Here is a 20,551-nt window from a genome sequence, read left to right as displayed (position 1 = left end):
AATATAGTTATATATAAAGTTTAGTTATTTTATATAATCTTAAATACACACATTTCTGTTACATATAAAAATATAGCATGGACTATCAAGTATGGTAATGGAGTTCCAGAAAACAACATATATTTCCAGAATGTGAACGGATTACATACAATATTGATCCAACTAAAGCAGTCAACTTGTGTCTATGACATCATTGTCTTATTAGAAACAAACCTAACTAACGATATCGGTGATGCCGAATTCGGCTTTAAAAATTATATGCTCTATAAGTGACAGATCTCCTGAAACCAGCACAAAAACGACTGATAGTGGAGTTCTTATCACCATCAACTCTGCTATCCCTAGCTCCATGTTAAATCCTTTCTTAATTGAAACTGAAAGCTTATTTGTAGTTATATTTTCCCTGGAAACCAATAATCATTGGTGTCATTTATTTACCTCCGCAGCAGTCAAATATCATTTTTGTGAAGTCACATTGAAATTCTGTGGAAACCACGCTACCCATCTCAAACATTTCTCTTGCTCATGACATATTACTAGCACTCGACCAAAATCACCTTGCCTTGACTTGCTCTATCAACACTACTACTTCCAGGCCAGAACATGTGCCCAGCAGACACTCGATTTAAAAAAATACAAGGTCAAAGTGGTCTTTCACTGGCTTCGAAGAGTTGACAGTAAATATTAAGATCAGCGACTACCGCTCCGATCGCCGTAATTTTTTGTATACTAACACAGGTTAACGTAATTTCACCGAAAAAAATTGTCCCGATTGTCGCTAATATATAAAAACCCGTTTTTCGGCAGTACAATGTTGGCAATACAAAACACATTCATAACCAGAAATCAGAAATTCTTTATTGTCAGACAGTATAACACTGAAAAATAGCGTCAATGATAATATGTAATAGTTAATTAATTACATTAAGTGATTTTCAGAATAGCCTAATAAAATTAAATATAAAAACGTCAGATTAATTAAAATAGCATTAAAGTTTTTGTCAATGCTAAAATAAAATAAACTAAAGCTTACATAGGTGGCTATTCTTAACATAAAGCTTAATATAAGCTAGTCTGACCAGAGCACTCGACAAAGTCCCTGACACTGTAATAAGCCCGCTGTACCAAATGCCGCTTGACCTCCCTCTCAAAAGAAGGACTTGTTTTTGTTTTCATAGAGTCTATGAGTGCATTATATAGTTTAATGCCGCTGATTAATAAAAATGTCTTTCAAAAAAACTTATTCTATGGGCAGGCATGGTAATCATATTGGAGTGACGTAGATTGTGATGATGTTGGGAATTTTGAGATTTGAAAAGGTAGAGGTTTTTGTGAACAAATGTCACGCAGTACAAGATATAAATCGACGGGAATGTTAGAACTTTTGCCTCCCTAAAAAGCGACCTACAAGAAGTTCTACACGGTTTCCCAAAAACCGCTCTCAACGCCCTTTTCTGGAGTTTAAAAACGAATTTTGTACGTACACTTTCACATCCCCAAATGACTACAGCATATGTGAGAAAGGGGTAGATACGCCCATAGTAAGCAGCCAAGGTCACTCTGGTATCAGCAAACTTTGATAGGTTTCTTATAACAAAAATCCCCGAGCTTAGTTTCCTACAGACGAGCTCAATATGATCGTGGAAGCTTAATTTATTGTCAATCTGAACGCCTAGAAACATGAAATCTCTTCATCCCCCAAACGGAATGTAATTTGCTCCAAATCCTGAGAACTTCTGATAGAAAAATTGATCATTTGAGTTTTCTCGTTATTTACTAGGAGCTCGTTATGCTGAAACCACTGGGATATTTTTTGTGTTTCTTCAGAAGCCAGAGTCATGAGGTCCAAGTGGTTTGGGGCTTTCACTGTGAGGGATGTATCGTCTGCAAAAAGACAAATTTTGGCATTGGGACCAGAAATGCTGTTTGGGAGGTCATTCACAAACAAGAGGAACAGGATTGGTCCCAGTACTGAACCCTGCGGGATTCCTCTTGTTACCTCACATGGTTTTGACGAGGCTGTTCTTTGACAGCTATAGCTGTCCAAAAAAGGAAGCTGAACTGATTGCGTCCTCCCACGTAGGAAGATGAAATCCAACAGTACGATACACCTCTAATGCCAAGTAGGTGGAGTTTTTTTAGCAAAATTTTGTGATTAACCATATCAAAGGCCTTGGTCAAGTCGAAAAACAATCCCATAGCTGAATTGCCGAGTCCAGAGCCTGTGTCAAAAATGAAATAACAGAGTCAACTGCGTCAGTGGTTGATTTTCCTTTAATGAAACCAAACTGACTTGCAGAAAGAACTCCATTTCTCGCCAGAAAAGACAACAATCTATCCAGAAATATTCTCTCAAATATCTTAGAAAAGGTTGTAACCAGCGAAATAGGTCTGAAGTTACTACAAACGTTCCTCGCTCCTCTCTTGTACAGAGGGTGGACTATAGCGTGTTTTTGTGAATTAGGAAATTCACCCACTGAAAAAGATAAATTAATCAAATAAGCAAGTGGGGAAGAAATTAAGTCATGGATCTGCCTGAAAAGCTTATACGATAGTCCATCACTTCCACAAGATGGCTTAGGTTTTAAAGCAAGTATCACACACGATACTTCTTGCTCTGTGGTGGGGGACAAGAACAACGACTTGGTTACAGATTGTAGTGTAGTAGTTTGTGTTGACTCGCTTATGCCATGAGAAATATTTCCACTGGTATCATGGTATTGACCAATAGTCGAGAAGAAGTTGTTAAACATGTTGACAACCCTGACAGGATCCCTAACTTCATTGTCATCAGAATCAAGCAAAGTGGGGAAAACAGTATTTTTTTTCTGGGAGGCTTGCTGTCATTAATGAGAGTCCAAATGGTTTTTGTCTTATTTGCTGATTCAGAGATCCTACTCAGGAGTTGATCCGGCTTAGACTTCCTTATTGCCCTTTTATAGGAACGCCTTAATTTTCTGTATGCCAATCTGGAGGGATGTGAAGATTCTAAGTCCTTCGTAAAGGAATACCAAAACTGTAGCTGATCCTTGAGTCTTAGAATTTCGAGACTCTTCGTGACAATCTTTTTAGAAGAGTTAAGAGGGTGTATTCTTGTCTTTGTCAGAGGAAAAGTTGCTTCAAAGTAATAAGAAATTATATTTGTAAATTCATTAAATCTATCATTGAAGTCCCCTGATTTAAACACACTACTCCATGTTTCATTTTTTAGAAAATGCCTGAATGTTTGGATATTGCAGGACGTTATCCTTCGCGTCATTCTAAACTTAGGCAAAGGTATGGTCTTAGCTGGGAGGACGATCACAGCTTCCTGGCCATGATGATCTGATAACGCAGTTATCACCACATTGCTATTTATCAAGCTAGGATCAATGTTAGTAAAGATATTGTCGATTGCAGTTTTTGAACCCTTAAACTCCCTGGTGTAAGAGGTTATGATATGTTTTAGACCAAATGTTTTCATGATATGAATGAAATGTCTACTGGATGCCTGATTACTCAATAGATCTATGTTGAAGTCTACAATAACAACAAGTCTATGACTCCGCCGAACAACTCTATCAAAACAGTCACCAAACAAACGGAAGAATTCTTCACAGTTATATCCAGGAATTCTGTAGACAGCAATAATTATAATACTCTCACCGTTCCAAAGCTGAACCTTTGCAGCAGATAATTGACAAGAACTCTCTGAACAAAACTGGGATACATCAACACGTTCACAAACCACATTACTATTTGCCAGGATACATACTCCACCCTTTTGCCGAGATTGGCAACAAAAGGCGGACACATTGTCATACTCCAAAAGAGAGAAGGACTCGAACTGTATTTCCGATAGATTGTGCTCAGATAAACAAATTATTTCAGGGTGGTCACTCTCTAGGTGTATTTCTAGGAGGTCTTTGTTTGTTCGAATCCCACAGATGTTCTGGTGGAAAATAGTGAAAGCTCCCTTATTGTAACTGACACCTGTCGCAGAGGGGAAGACTAATGTCATTTTCTCTTGCTCCTTAACCTGTCCCGTTCTAAAAAATTATAATTTGCCTCAGAGTTAGTCCATGTTTTCGATTCAAAGTTAGAATTGTACACTATTCGGGTACTAAATATTCATTCTGCTTTAGAACATTGTTCCATTTTGTTGGGTAGGGGCCCGTGCTTTACGCCATTGTGAGGACATCCTCTAGATCCAAGCCCAGGAGATAAAGGCCTGATTTTCCCAAAACAGCGCGGTAGAGCATTGACTATGAGTTCCACAACCCTTCTCTTCCCGAGCTCGTTAAAATGCTCGTTAAAATAACAAGATTTTCGACTATCAAACTAAAAACAATGGCTGACCATGGTTGTTTTGATGAGTTGACAGTAGTCACGTGACAAACAGGAAAGTTTCTGATTGGCCGGGCGGATCACGTGACCTATAGGACGGTTTCGATTGACCGCCAGACGTCAACAAACAAACCCACATGGACAAGGAATAATTAGTGAAGTTGTTGACATGGCGTGCGATGGTTCTTGTCACACGCTATTCTTCGAAGCATGTTTGTTTGATTATCGGGCATCACGTGACCTTTTGTGACCATGATTCAACCTCGTGATGATGTCATCGGATGTGGCGCCATCTTTGCAAACGTAAATGAAAAATAATACTGTAATGAGCAGAATTTTGATCCAAATGAACAATGTTTTTCTTAAATTTTGAGCTAAAAATTTATTATTTGTTATCGAGTTGAGATGAGTGCCTCCGGCCATCAGCACGGGCTTCGGCTTTGGTGTTGCCCCGCGCTGATGTCAAGGAAAGAAAAACATCCCTCGAGATAGTACCTGTCAGTAAAATATCAAATTCTAGAGGGGCTGATCAGAAATATAAAAAATACCATTAAGATAAGTAAAAATTTTTAAAAATTATAATTGTTTTTATTTAAATTTTGTTTAATTACAATTTTTTTAATTTTATTTTTATCAATTTGTTTAGGGGGGGGGGGGGGTAAACGGTCCCGGCGACAATTGGGACTATTTTCTTCTGTGAAATTACGTTAACCTGAGGTTAGTATGCAAAAAATTACGTCGACCAGAGTGGTAGTCGCTGATCTTAAGATTTACCGAGTTGACTACCCAACAATGAGCTCACAATGCAACATCAAAATGCTATTCATGGTTTTCTCCCATCGGCTCCAGAAAGTAATTTGTCTCGATACCCCACTCAGGAAGAACCGCAGATCCAGTTTTCCACCATAGTTTACTAATGAGTTGAAGTGATTAGTAATTTTGAAAAATTACTATCACTTGATACCTAGAAGGGGGGCTGGACCAGATAATATACCTCCAAGTGTTATCAAGCACTGTGATCATGCATTGGCCCCTCACCTGGCCCTTTTATCTAATGGAATCTTTCCTATCAATCTCAAGAACAACTACTTGGTACCAATTTTCAAATCTTGTGAGTGATGTTTCAAATTAAAAGTGCCAATTGCTATACAACCCACCATGGCCAAAGTCTTTGAGGCACATGTTCTGGACCAATTGGCTTTTGCATTAAAAAAATGTTATTACACCTAAACAACACGGATTCCTTAATGGGAAAATCAACAGTGACAAATCTAGTTGTTATGGAGGACTACGTACTTTTAGTATGAAAATGCAGGTTAACTGCATATACCTTGATTACTCAAAGGCGTTTGACCGGGTATGCCATCTCTTGTTATTTGCTAAACTGTAGGGATACGAAGTGCATGGATATCTCTTATCCTGGATTGAGAGTTACTTCACAGATCGCACATTAACAGTCTGATTTAATGGTGCCCTATTACAACCCATTCCTGTACCATCGGATGTTCCACAGGGCTCACATCTAGCATCGTTAATGTTTGCGCTCTTTATTAACGATGTTGGCACAGCAATATCCTCTCAATACCTCCTATTCGTTGACGATCTCAAGATCTTCAGTAGGATCGTCACTGCAGATGATTGTATTCAGTTGTACAATTCCCTTGCTGCCGTCAAGTTGTGGAGTGCTGAACTGAAAACTATGTGGGACTCAATGCCGGAAATCTCTATCCTCATATTCTCACGGGGCTCAAATTTATTCATGCACGATTACGTTCAATATGATTCCAACTTAGACAGGGTTGATAGTATCAAGAGCCTTGGTGTTGCGGTGTCATCATCTTGGAATCCTGCAGGAGACATACATTATGTCTCCAACAATGCATGCCAACAGCTGGGGTTCATCTTCAAATCGTCCCGAGATTTTACTTCACCTTCTGCTCTGATCACGCTTTACAAGACACTTGTGCGTCTATTATTGGAGTACGCACCTGTCACCTGGTGCCCCTACATGAGGATGCACACCGATGCTTTGGATAGAATTCAGTTTAGGTTTGTGCGACTGGTTGGGACATGCATGGTTTTCCGTTATTCTGAAGTACCAGTTAATGAACTTCAACTCTTCTTTGCATGTGAGACTCAGGATAGTGTATCTAAATAGTTTATACATGCTATGTAAAGGGTTAATACTATTCCATTGAAACACATAGAAGATGGTTAGAAAATTGAGGAACTTACCTTACAACTAAACATTCTTAACCCAAGAAGCATTAGTTCTGACCAAACGCTGTGTAAATGAACAGCTGATATTATTTGCCTCTATAGATTGGTAATCACCATAAATAAAAGTGAAAAAAATCACTGTGTTCAGTCCAATCGGTAAAAATTAATGTACCTGCTCTTTGTTGAATATTTTTAACATCTAACACTTAATTCTTTACTGAGGAATTGCCCTGCGTGCATAACCACTGTCGTGTTTTAGCAATCATCACGTCCACGTATACAGGGTGTAAAAAAAGGATGGGCTGGCTATCCATTTCAAATTCTATGTGTGATTTTAAGCTAAAAATAAAGAACATTTTTTTCCAATTTCCACTTCGTTTTGCAGCAATATGCCATTTTGTTTGTTTTTTTTTTTTTTTTTCATTTCAACAATTTTATCTTTGTTACTTTTACGATTACAAAACTTACTACGGTTACAAAACTTGTTCCATGTCAGAAGGTAATATATTCGAAAAAATATGTATTAATTGGTTTTAATATTTTAAAATGGCGGTCATTCAATTTTTGTTTTATAAAATATCTAATTAACCACTGTTTTATCAAAATGTTGTAAGAAAAAAAATGTTAAATAACTTCTATTTAGGGATATCTCATTGGTAAAAATCGCTTAAGAAATAACTATTTTATGTGCGGTTTCATATTACACATGCAAAAATAATTGGCCCATAATTTGTGACAATATTTGAACAGCTATTACTGTAATAAAATTTAACACTGAAACTGACTAATGTACCTTTAACATCTAATAAATGTAAACATAAACAAATTAACACGTTTGTAAGATCTGTTTGCCATTGGTAGTGTTATGGAAAATAACTATTTACTAGATATTAAAAGTTCATTAGTCAATTTCACTGTTGCATTTTAATTACAGTAACAGCTGATTTAGATAACAGCTGTTCAAATGCTGTCAAATTATGGACCATTTACTTTGCATGTGTAATACGAAACCATACAAATGATCATGAAGTCTTACAAATGTTTTCTCGTTTGGTAAATTTCTATTTGGAAACCTTTGTGCATACAAATGATGTGAATCAGCATGATTGCAGTTAGCAAGATCAGGTGCATGTGTGTCATCTCTTGTAAAGAATACATTTTTCTGTAACACTACCAATTGCAAACTGAACTTGCATACTTGTTAATTTTAATAATACTTGCATAATAATTAATTTTGTTATGTTTCCATTCGTTTAGTGTTAAATTTTCAGTGATGCATTTTAATTACAGCAGCTCTTCAAATATTGCCAAATTATGGGCCATTTATTTTGCATGTGTAATACGAAACCTCCCATAAAATAGTTATTTCTTAAGCGATTTTTACCAATAAGGTATGACAATGACTAGTGCTTTGGTATTATACTTTGGCCATTTTGTCTCTGTCTACTGCTTGTTATTATGCGATATAAATATGTTTAGCTTAGGTTATAATAACCGTGTTAGCAGTATTAAAGTTAAAGTTTACTTTTACGAGCACTCACGTGATCTGAGCTTGAATTTGAGTACTACTAACACTTACGAAAAATGCAGAGGAATGCACGTATCGTTCAAAAACCCCTCACACAAACATAAAAGATACCACAATATGCAAGAAAACCAGTTGTCAATAAGAAAGAAGAGAACAAATTCAGTGTCTCCCTTCAAGTGCAAAAGATGAAAGCCGCCACTTCCCATGCAGAAAAATCCTTACTGAAGGCCAAACCCCCAAGACAATCACAACTCCCCCCCCAATAAAACATAAAAGAACCATACGTGTCAACATGTCCTTCAAGAACCGGGAAAGAACCCCCAATAACTGCACGAATACGACCCGGTTGACGAAGACCTGGAGGATTTTTTCAGGAAACACACTGACTTCTACACAAAAATAAACCACTCCTTTAATAAACCAACTCGCCTGCATTCCAATACCAATAAAGACTTCATGTCTACTGGACACAATGTCAACTATCCCAGCACATCCACCTATTTTTTAGAGACAAGCCAGCCTCAAAACAAAACCAGATTAAGTATCCTTCACCAAAATATCCAGGGTGTCTCTAATTAAAATAGACAGACTCCTCCATCTAATAGAAGATACCAATCCTGAAATTATAATCTTGACAGAGCATGGCCTTAAGCAAGAACAAATTCGAAGGATGTTGTCACATTCCCAACTACAGTTTAAAGGCTCATTTCAGCAGGAAAACACACAAACAAGGCGGTGTAGCTATCTATGTTAAATCAAACCTTACAGAATATTCAGAAATCCATTGACATACACCAGTACTGTGAAGAAATCGCATGTGAAACTTGCGCTGATAAAGATCAAGGTAGACAGAAGAATTATTCATGTAATGGGAGTGTACAGATCACCAGCGGGGAACTTGGATGATGGGTTAAACATACTCTCACAAGTAATTGAGGAAAACAAAAACTGAGAACTTACCATTAGTCCTTATGGGTGACATCAAACATTGACAGCATCAACCCTGACATAAAGACAATTAAACTGAATGAAGTTTTAGCTCTCCCATAATTTGACAAGGGTGGACTTACCTCCTACTAGAATAACAGCTCACTCTGAAACATCCATAGACTGTATTTGTACTAACCTTGACTCGACAGATGTTGATGCAAGTGTAATAAATGCTGGCCTCTCAGACCACACAGCCCAAAATGTGCAATATAACTTACCCGGGAGAAACCACAAAGACCACAAATACTTTACCGATGCCTAAAACGACGAAATCTTGACACGTTGAAAGCTTTACTTCAAGAAGAGGACTGGCAACCTGTCATCTATGCCCCGACAGCAGAAGAGGCATATAATATTTTTAGCGCTAAACTGTCCCTATCCTTCAACACGGCCTGCCCTAAAATAAAGAAAAAGGCAAAAACACAGACTTAAACCCAAACACTTCGCAGATGCAGATGCTTTAAAACTAAAAAACAGTTACCTAAAAGCTCTAAATCATTATGAAGTAACAGGAGACCCTAACGATAAGAGACAAGCCGCTGAAGTGAAAAAAACATAATGACTTGAGGCTTAAGTCATTAAGAAAGGAGGCATCTAAAAATTACATTAATGATTCTGACAACAAGTCCCAAGGCTGTTTGGGATGTTATAAACAATGTAAGAGTCAAGAAAAAACAGTCACATGAAATAAATCTCCAAATAGAAGGTGAAATAGTCCGAGATGCAGGAAAAATTGCAGACCACCTAAACAAATTCTTCACCAGCATCGCGGAGGAAACCTTAAAAAGTAATAAAAAAGAGATCAAATGCAATAGCCCATTCACAAAAAAACATTAAATCACACATTCTCAACCCTGCCTCACACTAATGACCAAGAAATTAAAAGAAATAGTAAAACATCTCAAACCAAAAAGTTCTTCCGGCAATGATGAAATATCACCAAAACTTTTAAAGCACTGTATCAATGAACTTAGCACACCACTGGTAGTTATATTCAATAAATCGTTTGATCAAGGACTTTTTCCATCAGGAATGAAAATCTCCAAGGTGTATCCAAAACACAAAAAGGGTTGCCCAGCCACTGCTAGCAACTATCGACCGATCTCCCAAAATATCAACATTTTCAAAGCTATGTGAAAGAATAGTCCTTAAAAGACTCCTGACATACTGCAACGAAAACTGTCTCCTCACAAACGCACAGCATGGGCTTTATTAAGGGCAAGTCAACAACACAACAGCCATGATTAAACTCATAGAATCTGTTATTGACGACCTCGAACAGCGAAAAACTCTCTACTGCACTTTTTTTAGATTTTTCAAAGGCATTTCGACTGCTTGAGCCATGAACTCATTATAACAAAACTGGAAGCCTTAGGCATATCAGGGAAAGCCAAAGACTGGTTCAAAAGCTACCTAACTGGACGACACCAACTGGTGGAGCTCAAGCACACAGAAAATGGCATTACCAAACATGTGCAATCAAATACATTGCCAGTAACCCGTGGCGTACCTCAAGGCTCTGTGCTGGGCCCAGTCCTCTTCGTTTTATTCACTAATGACATGCCCCAACTTCTTCAGGACCACTGTTTTACCATCATGTATGCGGATGATACGACACTGTTACTAAATGACAAAACAACTGATAAATTAGCCGTTACCGCATACATAGCTCTTAACATGGCCTATCAGTACTGCCATAACAATGACCTGGTCGTCAACCCTACAAAAACTAACCAAGTTGGATTTGGGCACCGAAACGAAGATGTACCACAGATACCAGGCGTCACCTTGGAAAAGCCAAGTGAAATTTCTAGGCATAACTCTAGACAACATGTTATGCTGGACCCCACACATAGAAAATCTTTGTAAAAAATTAAACACTAGTGTCTATGCAATTAAACAAATTAAGGCCATTAGTGACCTAGCAACAGCAAGAACTGCATATTTTGCACTCTTCGAAACACACTTTAAGGTATGGCCTTGCCGTCTGGGGTGCAGCTTCTGCAGAAAACATCGAGAAAATCCTGGTCATTCAAAAAAAGGCAGTCAGAACTTTAGCCGGACTGCAACGACTTGACAGCTGCAGGGAAGCATTTAAATCATTAATATCTTAACGATTGTTGGGACTCTACATCAAAGAAGTTGTGATGTACGTGGATGGAGAAGATCTCTTAAGAGGATCGGATTCTACACACCTACTGCACACGTAATGCCAACCTCTACAACCTCCCAGCACATCGCCTCACTCAATATGAGAAAAAAACCACATATAAAGGTGCTAAATTCTTCAACCGTCTACCAAGGGACATAAGAACAGGAAGTGGAAGCAAGCTGAAATCAAGACTTCACAGCTGGTTGGCCGAACGTCCATTTTACTCCATCAACGAGTTCTCTTCAACATGACTAACCGATTCCAAAGAACGCTTTATCTGTTAAAACATTTCACTGACTCATTTACAAATGTATAATTTGTATCTCTATGTGACTTGAATTATGACTATGTATAATTGACACCATTTCTGTTCTCAATTGAACATGTTATTAAAGGATGTTTTGATTTTTGATTTGATCTCGAGGGATGTTTTCATTTTGCCAAAGGCACCACCGAAGCCCGCACTGATGGCCAGGGCATTTCTGGTTGTTACTTTCCCGACCTCAGATCACGTGCCAGATCGTCCAACGTGATCTGACGACAGAAATTGTAAGTGTAATGAGACTGATTACAATGGCTGAGGTTTATTACATAAATAATTGCAACTGTATCTGAGAGAGATAAATTATGTGTCAAATGCTTTAAGATGTTACATAGTCTAAAGGTAATTATTACATTAACCAGTACCTTAAAACCTTATAATATTTTTTGTTCTTTTAGTCTTTCGATCAAGATGAAGAAGATCAATTTAGCCAGGAATATGTTGGATCGTTTCCCAAAGGATTTGGCTACGGAGGGTTTGAACCAGATGGTGATGGACCAGGAGGACCTCTTGCAGGAGAACAGAAACCTAGAATTCTGCTCATGGGCTTACGAAGGTATTAATGATGGTACTTCAGGTTAATCTGTATTTACAGTTGTTCATTAACATGCCAGAAGTTGTTGCACATGTGGCACTTTACCTCACTTTTTTGAATTTTTAAATATTTTGTGGTTACCAATATTAATTTCATAACTTACACAAGTCTTTCAGCATTTCATCTTATCATCTGTAGGTCTTCTTCTTATTGGCTTAATTCATTTTAGTCTCCTGCACCCATTTCTGTTATATTTTCTTTAACAAAACTATCCTATTATAATGTAGTAACTTATATTCTCATAAATAAAAATGAATTGTTGTATGTCTTGCTAAGTGCTAATCTTGAGAATGGCTTGACCGATTCCATCAATTACTTTAAAAAATATCCATTCAAGTCTGTGAAAGATTTTTATAAGGAGAAAATGTTTTAAAATTTCTTAAAATATATTGAATTTTTGAAAAATGATAATATTGTGTTCAGATTCAGATTATTGACACTAAACAGCTGTTAACCATTTCTGCTATACTTTGCCAAAGAGTCTGAAATATTAGTTTGTATTTTACATTCTAGAAGATATTAAGTATACAGAGCATGATCAGTAGTTTAATGCAGATAACAGAGACAAATTTGCTGTTATCTGCATGAGATGCAAGTGATGAATTTTAACCATTTAATGTATTGGACGTATGTATTTTTAAACATAGGAGATGGCGCGTGGGTAGTGTCATGGAAATATTAAATGCAAGCTTAGGTCAATATGCGTATTATTTTATAAGTATTTAATACTAGAAAATAATGCTGCAAAGTACACTTCATAAGCTTTATTCACTACCTAATGGTGGCTGTTAAAATATGGCCAACACTGAACATCAAATGGCCCCCATTTTGTATAGAATCAACGTTTTAGGAGGTATATACTCAGTGCTTTTTTTTTTAATAGAGTGATTCCTAAAATATTTTTCTGCAAAATGGGGCCCATTTAAGGTTAACATATCTACAGGTATTTTATTCCAAAAAATGTTCATTTTTATGTTTCTTACGAGAATGTGGGTTAATAATCACATTTATTATATTATATTATTATTATATTATAATTATATTATAAGATTTCATTTTCACTAAAAACATGATTTGTTTCAGAAGTGGAAAGTCATCTATACAGAAGGTCGTTTTTCAAAAAATGTCACCCAATGAAACGCTATTCCTAGAAAGTACCAATAAAATAGTTAAAGAAGATATCTCAAACTCCTCCTTTGTCCAGTTTCAAATATGGGACTTTCCTGGACAGATCGATTTCTTTGATCCCACGTTTGATTCAGAAATGATTTTCGGAGGGTGTGGTGCCTTGGTGTTTGTAATAGATGCACAGGTAATGTTTGTAACATCATTCATCGTTACACTATAGAAACGAGGTAAAAGAAAATACCATCTGTTTTTCCTCAACTTTTTGGTGATAATCAGATCCTGCTTGGATTTTATAATTACCTCGATTTTTAAATAGTATTTTCCTATTAAACCAGTAATTATCTGCACGTTTTCATGTAGTTTAATTGCACTAGTATAACACTTTCTCTAAACTTTACTCTATAGAAGTTCAATATTTGAGATTTTACCTTCAATTTTTATAATGTTACTTAAAATCTAAGAGGTGTAAAGTTCTGTATGCTTTGACAGTTTCACAACGATTGAACATGTTAAGAAAATATTGTCATAGAATGATATTGAATGTTCATAGCATAAGAGAAAACCAGGATGTTCAATGCATCAGACATCAGCAATAAAAGGATTAACTCTAAGGTCATATATACACAGGGCTGCCACTGACTCACTTTTTTTCACTACAACTCACTATTTTCGAAAGGGCCTCACTTTCCTCACTATTCCGCCAATTTACTCACTATCCTCACTATTTTCGTCTGTCTGGTGTTCGAAAATGGCCAAATCGTGCTTACTACACACAGAAATGTTATTCCTACGTTTTGTATCACGCGCGGAAGCTGGGAACTAGTTTCAAAAGACACCGCGGATGCTTGCGGAGCGCAACGTACCCTCACGGCAGCTTGCAGCGCCACTCGGGAGGGGTGGCGAATACGCCAAGCTGTCCGAGGCAGGCAGCTAGCCCGAGCAGGCAGTCTGTTTGTTGTGACGGAGACTGAGCCGGCGCGAGCGCGACCAGAGTGAGGGGCAGGGGCGAGCGTCTTGTCGCATGGTGTACTGTAGCGGCCGCATCAACACTCGTAGAGGATTCTCTCTCTCTGAGGTAAGTTTTTGCACTATTTTTGTATTCTTGATACCCTTTGATGGTTCGTGTTGTGCGTTAACCAATAAAGGTTCTATATTACAAATTGGTTTTATCGTAAACGTCCCATACATTGGAGAAGACTGGGAAAGAAACTAGGTATTTGAAGTGCCTTCAACCTCAACAAATCAAGGAATCTCGGTCGGCCGCGAGGCATCGTACACGTCTACAAATTGATGAGACTGACATTCCCCCCGATGTTCAAGAAGACAATCTGCGGGATGAATGGAAACTCCTGCAGCTTGAAAATCTCCCAGAATACGAGACCGGTATGAGGATCGACCATTACTGGAGTAGAATTTTTGATCTGAAGGATTTCAGCGGTGAGACCAAATTTCCTATCGTCTCTAAAGTCGTCAAGGCCATTCTGGCTGCAGCACATGGGAGTGCAGACGTGGAACGGGGCTTTTCTGAGTCACGAATTCAAATGCCTGCTGATCGATCTGCAATGGAGGAGCGTACGCTCAACGCGCGCATCAACACTCACGACGGGATGAAGCAGTTCGGAGGTAAAAGCTCATCGGGTCCCCATCACTCCGGAGCTTTTGAAAAGCTGCTGCCGGAGCTAGTAGCCACTACAAGGAATATTTGGAGGCTGAGCGGCAGTAAAAGCAAGAGGAGCTGCGACGACGAGAGGAGGATGAGAGGGCGCTCCAGCAAAAGGAAGCAGACGAGGCTAGGCAAAGAGATAAGAGAAAGGAGTTGCAGGATCTTCAAAATGATTTAAAGAAGGCCACTGGGCAGGAGGAAGAAGAAAGAAAAGCGGCAAATGCACTCGTGAATGATGCCAATAAGAAGCTCAAAGCCGCCCTCCAGAAGGGAGACATTCAGGCAGCGAAAGTAGCTCAGGGCATGCTGGAGGGGGCGCAGAGTATGCTGGCTCGCGCGGAGGAAATGCGGCAGAATACCGCGAATCCCTTGATGAAGGCAGTGCAGAAGCGAACTTCATCCCTCCTTGAATGCATGTTTAAGAACCACAGCAAGCGACGGCGCGAGGATTCGAACAAGGACCCGGATGACCCAGCTTCCAATTAGTTCATGAGAATACGAACTGCCAATTTAATTAAATATTATTTATTTTTTGTTCGAAAGAAAATTTGTATCTTTCTCATTGTCACTGTTTGATGTTAGACTGTAATAAAGAAAGTTTAACCTTTTGTATTTACTTTTCTTTTCCTTCTGCCTTCCCTCAGACCATGAGGCTTACGATTATATTACATTTTTCAATGTTCCTCAGGTCATTTTTAAAGCGGATTTAGGTCAAAAAGGTCACGAAATCACCCGAATTTACTCACTTTATGGTCACTTTTTGTGCTGAAAGCTCACTTTTCCCTCACTATTTCAGTTTTAAAGCTCACTTTTCACTATTTTTAGAGCATGTAGTGAGTGGCAGCCCTGTATATACATGAAGCACCAATGTTAAAAAATCAGACATGGTAGTACCTGACTACACTGCCAATACCTAAATTTTCAAACATAAAAAAATTAAAAGCAAATATTACAAATTATTAAAACCAATTAGCTAATCCAAATATTAGTAGCAAATTTTCATGTACTTGTGAATGGGTTATTATATAAAGGTCATAGACTAGAATTTTACTTTTATTTTTGCATAAAATTTATGCTATTTATTATTATGTAATATTTTACTGCTTAAAATGTAGTCAAATATTTTTTAAATTCAGAGGAAATATAAACTTAACATAACTTTAAAATGCAAATAAACTGATTTTGTTTTAAAATAAAACACTTGTTTACAGGATGACTACATGGATGCTTTAAACAAACTTCATCTAACTGTCACAAAAGCTTATAAAGTGAATCCAGTCATTAAGTTTGAAGTATTCATTCATAAAGTAGATGGACTGACGGAGGATAACAAAATGGAAACTCAGAGAGATATTCATCAAAGAGCAACTGATGATTTAAGTGATTCAGGTAAATTTAAAGATGATCATACTATGAGGACCACCTCGCTTTTATTTAACATCATTGCATTATTTTAACAATATTGTTTTAAAAACAGTTGGTTGAAAATAAATGTGTGGAGCACTGTTATCAGCAATTAACCCTCCATCAGGCGCTTAAAATTAGAAACACCATCAGGCGCTCACGGAGGTTTCCTCCAGGTTAGCGAATAATTTATATTATAGTCGTTTAAACTGTTTTTATTTTTTTTAAATATTCATACTGCTTTAATTACAATGTAATATATTCATTTTTAGAATTTAAATAAAACTTACTCTCTTATGTCATAAATTTTCCAAATAACAATTTCGAAATTTAAAAAAATGTTATTGTATAATAACAACATGATTTATTTTAAGGAATAATGCAATTAATTGTAAAAATGTTTAACCTTCTGTAATAATATATGGAAATTAACTTCGTTTTTAACTTCTTAAAAAAACAACTTACTTCAATTCTTGAGATATTATACAATTGTAATGTCAATTATTATTCTAAAATCAAAATTTATTCTTTACTAAAAATTTTTTTAAAACTACACAAAGTTTCAAAACATTTTTTTTTGGTTCTTATAACGACAATGTTCACTCCATAAACAGTACTGAAATGTTCCCTAGCACACGGGTACTGTACTGACAAGTTTCTCGTCTTCATTCTCCATTTCACAAAATTCAAATAAAATATATTGTAAAACTTAAAAAGAGACCATCTCGGGTCACACATTTAGGCGCACACGGAATTTCGTCCAAGGACTACAAACACGACATCGGGCGCTCACGGAGGAATCGTCCAGTCTCGCACGGAAGTAGACCTCATACTGACAGATTTTGACAAAGATAAGCGGGAGGCTATTGTTTCGCTTCCCCGAAAGATGCTCGTGAAGTACACTGCGGGAAACGACTGCCAACATCAGAAAAGTAGTACTATTTTTAATAATAAAAAATACACGGAGGAAAAACTCCGTTTAGCGCCCTATGTAGGGTTAACAAATTAATGTAATAGTAGACTATCCAATAATATGGTGGCGGTCACAGAATAATGAAACACTACGAAACTAAACTGTACGAGGTATGTTCAAAAAGTAACAGAAATTTTTAACTTTCACAGGTTTGGAGAGTCCGGTTGTCAAGAATCAGAATCAAAATCTTTATTTCATAAACATCAAGTTTAGAAAGTGTGTCATATTAACTTAAAACAATACAATGTTATATTTACAGAGTTTCATAATTTCTGCACAAATATTCATCAATGGAGTAAAAAGATTTGTCAATGAACCAGTCTTTCAGATTCTTCTTTAGAGTTGTGGGTAGACTATTCTTGAGGCTTGTTGGTAGGGCATTGAAAAACTTTGCTCCGGCATAGGACGGCTTTCTCTGGAAGAGTTCTAGGCGATGTGCAGGTAGAGTAAACTGTTGGGAATGTCTTATATTATGTTGATGGATGTGGTTAAATCTCTGTAGATTCTCTTGTACAGCATACATGATTACTTCAATTATTATTATTCACGGTATTTTTATTATGATGGCATGCTCCTGAAGTTATTGTTTTCCAGCTTTACTCATTGTTTACTTTTTCAGTGGCAGCTGTTAAGGTTAGACATATTTTATGAACTCCTCAGCAAATTTCGTTTCTTAAAAAAATGGATCAAAGAATTTGTATCAAATTTTGTGTGAAAAATGAAATAAAATTAAACTGTTGGAAATGTTAACAAAGGCCCGTGGTGAGTCTGCTATGAGTAAAACAAGTGTTTACGAGTGGTATAAACGTTTCAAAGATGACTGTGAAGACATTGAAGATGGTGAACGCTCTGGACATACACATGGACGCACATCAACAATCAATGAAAATGTGAAAAAAGTGGAAGAAATGGCTATGAACGATTTCCGTATTACAATCAAAGAATTCACTAAATATTTTGGAATAGCAATTGGCTCATGCCATGAAATTTTTTTAATTTTTGGATATGAAAAGTGTGGCAGTAAAATTTGTTACATAATTGTTGAATTTTGATATATAATAAGATATAATATATAATATAGATTAAGATATATATATATATATATATAGTGTATCTTTTAAACTAAATAGAGACTCTTAATGTTGGCATATCTTCATATTCTAATTAGAAGAATTACTTCTTTGTTTGTAAAAATAAATTATTAACCCTTTGGATGCCAACGTCCGGTTGATCGGACCGTCGAAGTCTAGTCGAAAAACGCCAACGTTCGATCGATCGGACTGCCGAGGTCAGGGCGAAAAGCGCCAACGTCCGATTGATCAGCCGTTCGAGAAAAACATCTTTTAAAAGTTATTTTTAACTTGAAAAGTCTGTTTAAACTTTTTAGGGCTATTTTAGAAGTAAATAAGACTATATGTAATCAATTTTGTTCAGTTTAGTGTCGACCCATAGTGTTTCCCTAAACACACATGTTAGAATTGACGGGGACAAATGTGTATATTTTGTAAATAATAAATTATTTTGTTGACAAAGATTTTTCTTACTTTTTTGAAGAAAATCTATGATATAGACTTATAGTAGTGAGAAGATGCTCTCATTTTAATACTATGTAAGTATGTACAAACGTATTTCCTGCTGTAAAATTAATATTCTAGTTATAGTACATTTTTTCTAATATCAACACTAATTGAAAGTATTTTTTGTGAAACTATTTTTCAACTTTCAGTTCTAAATTTTTGTGAGCAGTCTTAGATATAATATCTGTAACGAATAAAAATATCACCGACAGATAAAAATATTTTTTTCGTACCGATATTTTGGCCTGAAGTGAAATTTTTATGTAAACAAATGTTTTGGTTAGGCATTACCACATCATAAACAATGTAGTTCCATTCTAAATGCTATTTATAATAACACTGTTTGATAGCACAAATAATTTTCTACAAATAAAAAAATAAACATTCAATTAACATAAAAACTAAGGATAATACAGAGCAAAGCGTAAAAGGTTACAAAAACGTCAAAACAGGGCTGGCGGTTTTGGCTAGTGCAGTTGGTTCGGGGCTAACGTGATGGGTAGGGCGGCAGCCTTGGGCGTTGGCGTCCAAAGGGTTAAAAAACAAGAGGTAGAGAAATAAGCAATGTGGCAGGTTAAAAATTTTCAAGATTTTATGTAAAATAACAATAATGTGTTTACTAAGCAGAAAGATATAGATATACATTTTGGTCTTAAATACGTATATCTATGAGTATTTAACATTTTTATAAATTTCCACCATGAGATCTGTTATTTTTCTAAAGGTATGCGATTGCAAACTTTACTTACAGTCATCACATTGTAAAAGTATGGTTGTACTCCCCCCCTCAAACAGTTTAGTACAGACATAGGTCCACATGTTGCGTCAGTTTCATGCATTGGCAAGTGAGTAAATGCAAATGGTCATAATTTATAGAAAATCTACTGTATTAATTCTTTTAAAGCAGAACTTTAACATATACAGTTTTGAGTAAAGGTTGCACAAATGATTACGCAATTTAATATTACCAAAGAATATAATCGGCATTCATGTCAACTAGTAAAGGAATATTAAGAAGAAAAAAACTAGAAAATAAATATAACTTTGGGCTCAAAACAAATTTAACATCCCTTCCTTCTGTGAAGGGTGAAAAACTTCAAATATAACCTCAGGACATAAAGTGATTATAAAAATACAGAATGTCAGAACAGAACAAGTGGCATATCTGTTGCAAAGTTGAAATCCTCCCTTCTTGCTACAAATGCTACAATGTTGGCACCACTGCTGAAGGACTTTGAGCCCAACTATCGTACATTGTACTATGGGACCAAAAACCCCATACATTCAATAGAGTTCAACTGGAGACCATAGGTACCGCTTAGCAGTGGTTTTGGCAAATTCAAAACCGTGTCTAAATAACTGGACTACATTTGTGTATAAAATATGTATCGCCCTTTAAATGAAACTCATATTGGAAATATTTCAACTTATAAACCACAATCATTGCCATACTCTCAAATTATTAATTCAATGATTTCATGTACTCATATATCAGTGTGGATGGTCATTTGTTGAAAAATCATCCAGACATAGATTTCTAGTTAGTTAAATAAAATTATCTAATGTATACTCAATACGCAACAGTTCGTTAAATATGACTTTTAACCTTCCCCTCCTACATGTAGCAGAGTTCAATACCCGACCTTAATTTAGAATTATAAACCATCACATCT

At 36.5% G+C, this 20,551-nt stretch overlaps 1 protein-coding gene across 2 annotated transcripts in view; it reads left to right on the top strand.

Moving 5' to 3' along the window:
- LOC124361848 (ras-related GTP-binding protein C) overlaps window positions 1–20,551 on the top strand; it is a 34,851-nt gene that overhangs the window by 1,474 nt on the left and 12,826 nt on the right. Inside the window, exons 2-4 of one of the 2 annotated variants that reach the window (XM_046815874.1) lie at window positions 11,937–12,094; window positions 13,220–13,445; window positions 16,136–16,313. In XM_046815874.1, the coding sequence (XP_046671830.1) occupies window positions 11,937–12,094; window positions 13,220–13,445; window positions 16,136–16,313 (562 nt within the window). Of the gene's footprint in view, window positions 1–11,936; window positions 12,095–13,216; window positions 13,446–16,135; window positions 16,314–20,551 lie in introns of both variants that reach the window. The other variant, XM_046815873.1, reaches the window with a different exon arrangement.

The sequence above is a fragment of the Homalodisca vitripennis genome, chromosome 5 (assembly GCF_021130785.1).
Source record: "Homalodisca vitripennis isolate AUS2020 chromosome 5, UT_GWSS_2.1, whole genome shotgun sequence".
Lineage (NCBI taxonomy): Eukaryota > Metazoa > Arthropoda > Insecta > Hemiptera > Cicadellidae > Homalodisca > Homalodisca vitripennis.
This window is presented reverse-complemented; position numbering and strand designations above follow the sequence as displayed.